This window comes from Panicum virgatum, chromosome 3N (genome assembly GCF_016808335.1).
Source record: "Panicum virgatum strain AP13 chromosome 3N, P.virgatum_v5, whole genome shotgun sequence".
Taxonomy (NCBI): domain Eukaryota; kingdom Viridiplantae; phylum Streptophyta; class Magnoliopsida; order Poales; family Poaceae; genus Panicum; species Panicum virgatum.
Window position 1 is genome coordinate 64,211,262 of NC_053147.1, and position 6,898 is coordinate 64,218,159.

Sequence of the window (6,898 nt, forward strand, 5' to 3'; positions counted from 1 at the left end):
TAAAAATCAGAGATTTGCTGGTCTATGGTACGTACGGAGTATATGCTGATCATGTGAAATTCTTTGTACGACTGCAATTTCCATTCAGTGGCCGTACGCTCTGGCTTATCAGGACTCATCAGGAGCCGGCTGGATCATCGCCGGAGCGAGACGAGTGGTAGCGGAGGAGGAAGCAGCGTCGTCCTCCCCTCTCTCGCGGCCAGTCACCGGCAGCACCCCCTGCCCAGTGCCCACACGGCGATTAATGCCACAGCCCACAAGACAATGGCCCATCCTCGGAATCTGTTGCATTCAATACGCCTTCCCAGAGCCAAGAATTGTTAATGCAGTCCAGTCCCCCTCACTCCAGCCCAGATCCATCATCCATCGCATCCATCCACCGACCATCACCACTGCTTGCCTTGCCTCCAACAGTGGAACACCTCTTGCTCTTCAGCATCGACTACTAGCCTCCGGCAGCGTCTCACTTTGCTTTGGATGCTTGTGGTTTGAAGAAACACGGCTGGTTTGAAGGCGGCTGTAACCGTAAAGGCAGAGGAGGAGGTTTTCGAATTCGCGAATCTTTTCCTGGGCTCCCGCAAGCCTACAAACCCCCTGCTTGTCCTCTTGCTCCCGCCGCCGCTGGATAGAGAGAGAGAGAGAGAGAGAGAGAGAGAGAGAGAGAGAGAGAGAGAGGGCCGCCGTAGGGAGGAGATAAGAATAAGCAGAAAGGCGAAGAAGCACAAGGGAAGAAAAAGGGGAATAGAAAGGCGAGGCCTTTTCCTGATTGCTCCTCGCACAGCTTTCCCCTCGGCTCAAAATCTCTCTGGATTCCCTGGAAAGTTCCTGCTTTTTTTCGAGACCAGCGGCCTGAGCTTCTGAATTCGTGAGTTTTGATTCCCCGGATTTTTGTGAGGGTTTGGTTCTGTTTTTGTTTTTGTTTTTGTTTTGCTACTTTGCTCCTATTTTAGTTGGTGCGCTGATGTGAGGTGTTGGTTTTTGAATCCGTGCATCCTTTTCACTGCATTTGTTTAGAGGGCGCATCCTTGACACAAGCTCTCGCGATTCTTTAGAGTGAAGCTCCCATCCCATCAGCCGTTGTTCCTCGGCGTTCCTCTGCTTGTCTCTGTCGTGACAATTGTGGGGTAATAAAAGAGGAAACGGTAAAGGTCTGAAACTTGATTCCCCAAGATTTGCCTCTGAATCTTCCCAAGGGCCACACAAATCTGAATCTCGCCCATGGAGACCCTTACTGCATGACACTTCATCCGAGTCTAGCGTGAGACACTAGAAGCAGCAAAGGTGAAGTCTTGCGCCCTCTTTCCTGAGCAGTCCTCAGAAAAACAAGTTGCCATTTTTTACCTCAGCAAAGAAGAAAAGGTTGCGAACTTTGAGTGCTGCTCTGCCCGTTGGTTTTCTTTGCTGGTTTGTGGTTTCTCTCCGCACCAATCGCTCGAAATTGCAGCTTTTTAATGGCTGTAACTGCTTCACGCTAATCCGGAGTAATTAATAGGAGGCTTCCAGGAAACGTGAAAGCTTTTAGGCTTATAATTCGATTCCTCTTTCTTGTGTTGCAGGAGTCTGGTCGGAGTTGGGCGTTCGCGTGACGTTGCTGATCCAATGGGGGAGACGAACCAGCCGCCGCCGCCTCAGGTGGCCGCGCCGCCGCCCATGATGCCCATGATGGCGCCGGCCGTCGGCGCCGGCGCCATCCACCCGCCCCATGAGCAGTTCCACCATCTCGCCTACTGCGTCCACTCCAATCCGTCTTGGGGTAAGGCGCCCTTACATGCTTGTTTTGGTGTACTAGAGTGAGGGAGTTCAATGCTTTGGTGTAGGCAGAGTGTGTTCTGTTCTTGTACTTGGTTTCCCATCCTATTCACCTAGCATAACTGGAAAATGGTTTCGAAGATATCAGGAGAAAGATTTGATAGCTGGCTGCTTGGGCTTGAGCTCTAGATGGTTCCACCATGTTGAATGGGTTGTGTGTTTTTTTTTTGAGCGAGGCCTAATTTGTTTTTGTATATCTAAGAAAGGTGTGGAGTATGTACAAAGGGATTTACAAGAGCAAAAGAAAAGCGGGAGTTTCCGTTGCTTGTGTTGTGCCTGTATTATAGTTGACACGTTGTTTTCCGACATGCTAAATGTTTCCTTGCCTCACTTTTGCATGCGACTTTCTTAATCCAGCCTGCTGGTGTATTATTTATAGGTTTTGAAGATTCCCACGGAATATTTTGATACATTTATGGCAAAAGCCCCTGTTTTTTCAAACTTTGTCGTTTACCGGTGTATATTTTGCTTATCTGTAAGTAGTTTTCCTTGGAGTAATGTAGCCTCTGATTGGTATAAAATAGCATGTTCAGTTGATTGGCACATTAATGTTGCAAAAGCCCCGGTCTTGTTTAAGAGTTTGTCGTTTACTAGTATATATTTTGCTTATCTGTAAGTTGCTATTCTCAGAATAATACAGCCTCTGATTGGTATAGAGTAGTGTGTTCAGCTGGATATGAAACGTAAACTGACTTGAACCGTTCTATCCATTGCAATTTAAATAAATGGATTCTAGTTGATAACGTATTGAAAAGGAATAACCGAAGCAGCATAGATAATAAATTTGCGGTTTTTAGAATTTATGGTGAACAAAGTTTGTACCTAGCCATTTTTGAAGCTGCAGTCACTGTGTTATTGAATTATTATTTTTGGATATCTAGATATTTAGGTACATACTGAACTGCTGGAAACTGACTGCTCGTGTGGATCCTAGACATGATTAGGATATGGAAAGTTTATGCTTACGAAGTTGCTGTTGTTGCCTTAATCTTCAGTTCAGGTGGCAGCACTGGCATTCCTTCACTATCTTGTGATGTTGGGCTCAACTGTTATGCTTGCATCAATTATTGTTCCTGCAATGGGTGGTAATCCTGTAAGTGATCATTGCTTTGGATTAGTAGTTGCCTGTTTTCACACATAAATAAAATTTCCTTTTGCAAGGTTTAGTGTTTTTACACTATATCGGTTCTTGTTTCTGACAGGGGGATAAGGCTCGAGTTATTCAATCATTCCTATTTATGAGTGGCATAAATACATTGCTGCAAACACTTATTGGAACGAGACTTCCAACAATTATGAATGCCTCCTTTGCATTTGTTGTCCCCGTGCTGTCAATAGCCAGAGACATGGATCCAAATAACTTCACAAATAATCACCAGGTAGAGTTGTGCTCTTTTGATTAAACTTATACTTTTTGGGTTTGAAATGGATGCTTATCAAGGTTCCTTATCGGGGTCTGGGGAATTTTATAGGAAGCATGATCAATTCTTTAGGATCAATAGATTGGAAATTTTTGACTTCGTAATACAAATATTTGTAACCTATTAGAGCGTTTGCAGAGATTTCTCCATACAATGAGAACTACGCAAGGAGCTCTGATTGTTGCTTCCATCCTCAACATGATTCTTGGGTTCAGCACAATATGGGGGGCATATGCTAAGTATGCATCTTATAGTACTTCCTCTTAGTCCTCTCATGCTATATATTCCATGTATTAACACTGAAATGATTTCATTTGCAGGAAATTCAGTCCTGTAATAATGACCCCTGTTGTTTGTGTCGTTGGTCTTGGACTATTCGAACTTGGTTTTCCCCAGGTATCATTCTTGTACTTTTACAGCAAAACAATGCAGCTCATGAAAAAACAAAGAGAACAGAACCTTTCTTTAATGTTTGATTGTCAATTTAGGTTGGTAAATGTGTGGAAATTGGGTTGCCAATGCTCATTCTTGCGGTGATCGTGCAGCAGGTAACGGCTTAATCTCTGTAAAATATATTTTGAGTGAAACATTTAGTCCTATCATAGCCCTATGTATCACTGTTATGAAGCTAGCTAGGTGACCAATCATTTGATATGCTGTATGCAGTATGTGCCACATTACTTCAGTCATATCCATGAGCGGATCACCTACTTGTTTGAGAGGTATTCGTTGCTTCTTTGTATTGGCATTGTGTGGGCCTTTGCAGCTATCCTTACTGCTGCGGGTGCATACAATCATGTTTCACCTAAGACGCAGCAGCACTGCCGCACTGATAGGTCTTTCCTGATGTCATCTGCACCATGGTATGGTCTAAAAAGATGATTCTTTATCAAAATTTTAAGAGCTGCATTTTTTGAAGAAAAGTTTTAATTTACTTCCGGCATGCATATTCTTGTAGGATTAAAATTCCATACCCTTTCCAATGGGGTACGCCAATCTTCACTGCTGGTCATTCATTTGGGATGATGGGTGCTGTACTTGTTGGAGCCTTTGAGGTAAAACTAAAACCTAATGCTTTTCTCATATCTCTGTATTCTTGTCATATCTTCTTTTTCGGTATTCTTATTTAAAGATGTCATGTATTTTGTAGTCAACTGGAGCACACTTTGCAACTGCACGTCTGGCGGGTGCTACACCACCTCCAGGTCATGTCCTTAGTCGAAGTGTTGGCTTGCAGGTCAGATCTATTCCAGAGCTTTTCTTATAAGAACTATCATTGCTACACTATTGTTACATCGTTTGTCGCTGTCCTAGGCAAAAGCTCCGCTTTCCATCCGAATATGTATTCAGGAAGCTAGTTTCTGCTAATTGTCTTTGACAAGTTGTAAATGAGACATTAAATTTGGTTCTTCATAAATAGTCAATGTTTTTCCTTTTTTTTACTAACCAAAATGCTTGGATTGGTGGATATGCTGTATAGCTTCTGGTGTAGTTCCTTACACAAATGTGATATGATCATTTCTTGTGCTTACAAAATTTTCTAGCCTCCTAATAAAATGTTTTCATGCAGGGTATTGGGATGTTCCTGGAGGGGATCTTCGGTGCTCCAGCAGGTTCATCTGTATCAGTGTAAGTAATCTTAGCTTCCCCTCCCTGTGCTTTTTTCTAATTCTATAAATCAGATTCTAGTGCATGTGATGTCCACCTTGGTTTCCAAAAATGCACGTAAAAGTTTTATGATCGAACTCAGAACATGCTACCCCAGAAGACTTGAATAAGATTCAAAGGAGTGTTTTTTTGTACTCGATGCATTGTTATGAACACTTTGCTGGTTCCATTTCTACCGCATTCAAAGGATTGCTTTTAAAGGACTTGCTTAAACATTACTACTTGTGCTGAAAAATTTCATTTTTTTACAATGCAGTGAAAACATTGGTCTCCTTGGGCTGACCAAAGTCGGAAGTAGGAGAGTGATCCAGATATCAACCGGATTTATGATATTTTTCTCCATATTTGGTAATCCTTTGTTCATGCATTTGGTTGCCTAGAATTTTTTTTACTCTTTTGCTAAGATTGTGAACTACTATTCTTGCAGGGAAGTTTGGGGCCTTCTTTGCATCAATTCCACTGCCAATCTTCGCAGCAATTTACTGCATCTTGTTTGGCATCGTAGGTGAGTAAAACTTCCTTCTTTCGTACAGATGATGTCTGGAGCCAAAACTTAACTCATACACTAATTAGTGAATTTTTGTTGGCATCAGCTGCTGTGGGAGTCTCATTCATGCAGTTTGCCAACAAGAACTCGATGAGGAACATCTACATCATTGGACTCTCGTTGTTCCTTGGTATTTCAGTCCCTCAATACTTTAATGAATATACTTCTTCTGCTGGCCGTGGACCTGCCCGAACAAATGCTGGATGGGTATTTGAAGCATCTCCTTTTACACCTATTACATTTACAAATTTTTGTATACTTGCATCATCCATCCACCATCTGCATGTGTTGTTGCATTTTTCGGATGCCGCATTTTTGGACTGTAACAACATACTTCATTTATGCCATGTTGCATCTTGATGTCTCTATTCCTGAACTTTAACATCTAAACATATCTTTTTGCAGTTCAATGACATTATAAACACCGTGTTTGCTTCTGGCCCAACAGTGGCGCTGATTGTCTCCTCTGTTCTGGATAACACATTGGAGGCCAGGGGCTACGACTCTGACCGAGGGCTTTCATGGTTCACGCCGTTCCTGCGCCGCCACAAAGGTTACTCGGACCCGAGAAACGATGAGTTCTACAGTTTCCCAATCAGGGTTCACGACTTCGTCCCGAGTCGGTTCCTCTGACTTTCTCATGAGCGCTGTTACTGCGCATGTAAATCTCTTTGTTCTTGGTAGTCTTACTCCTGTGACCTGTAGTGATTGGTTCTCTACATTCTAGTGGGATATGGGTACAAGAATGTTTAGGAAATTTGCTTTATTTACCCCTTCTGCGCTAAGAAATGGTAACATGACAATGTAGGGCTGCGTGCCCAGGCGTATGGTTTTGGGAAGGATTACAGAAGAATAGCACCTTACTTGTTGATGACTTCCAGTTAAATGCATTGGTTTAGTTTTACTCAAATGTGTGGCTGCTGGAACTTGATATCTGCCATTTGAGCGAAAAGATGTGGTATGGTTTCCCTGAAGTGATCACCTAACCTGATCTCAGCTCTCCCATGCTTGCTGAAATTGCCCTCAAAAGGCTTCACCACCTCTTAAGACTAACTCCAACAAGGGAAGGTAAAATAGGTCATGCATTTCATCATTTGCATTCTACACAGTAGCAACGTTGCCCACACATTTTTTTATGATCTCCAACAGCTGACGCAAATCGGAATGCGCCTCACCTCCTCCGCCCATCCCACCCGAGCCCGCCGGCGGCGCCCCCTCCCCAAGCTCCTGCCGCTCCTCCCTCCCGGGCAGATCAGGGGCCCGGCATGGTGGCTCCTCCGTCCCGGCCCTCGACGCCTCGCTCTCGCCGTCCTCCTCCGCCCGCTTCGACCGCGCGCGCCGCGGCGACAGCGTCTATCTCCGCCGTGGCCGAGGTCGCCGCGCAACGGCTCATCTTCCTGACTCGCGGCACTCGCTGTACCAGGTGTTGGTGCTGGCGTTCCTGGTGTTGGTG

General features: G+C 44.2%; 1 protein-coding gene across 4 annotated transcripts; it reads left to right on the forward strand.

The window, feature by feature from the left end:
- Nucleotides 1-251: 251 nt before the first annotated feature.
- LOC120666714 (nucleobase-ascorbate transporter 3-like) lies at nt 252-6,355 on the forward strand. 4 transcript variants are annotated; one of them, XM_039946628.1, is made up of 16 exons: nt 252-865; nt 1,015-1,281; nt 1,557-1,753; nt 2,805-2,902; nt 3,012-3,188; nt 3,369-3,469; nt 3,551-3,626; nt 3,719-3,778; nt 3,897-4,093; nt 4,189-4,285; nt 4,381-4,467; nt 4,801-4,859; nt 5,155-5,246; nt 5,326-5,403; nt 5,492-5,652; nt 5,851-6,355. In XM_039946628.1, exons 3-16 carry the CDS (start codon nt 1,600-1,602, stop codon nt 6,076-6,078), a joined length of 1,665 nt encoding a protein of 554 aa, XP_039802562.1. In that variant the 5' UTR covers nt 252-865; nt 1,015-1,281; nt 1,557-1,599; the 3' UTR covers nt 6,079-6,355. The 4 variants fall into 4 exon arrangements, with proteins under 4 accessions (XP_039802562.1, XP_039802563.1, XP_039802561.1 ...); XM_039946629.1 differs by lacking the exon at nt 1,015-1,281 and having other exon boundaries at nt 252-749; XM_039946627.1 differs by lacking the exon at nt 1,015-1,281 and having other exon boundaries at nt 254-865.
- The last annotated feature ends 543 nt before the right edge of the window (nt 6,356-6,898 follow it).

Bases quoted from the DNA above. Each gene is read 5' to 3' on its own strand.
- LOC120666714 (XM_039946628.1), top strand. From the start codon at position 1,600: ATGGGGGAGACGAACCAGCCGCCGCCGCCTCAGGTGGCCGCGCCGCCG. The intron at 4,094-4,188 runs GTATGGTCTAAA...ATATTCTTGTAG, and splicing joins CTGATGTCATCTGCACCATG to GATTAAAATTCCATACCCTT. The intron at 4,286-4,380 runs GTAAAACTAAAA...TGTATTTTGTAG, and splicing joins TACTTGTTGGAGCCTTTGAG to TCAACTGGAGCACACTTTGC.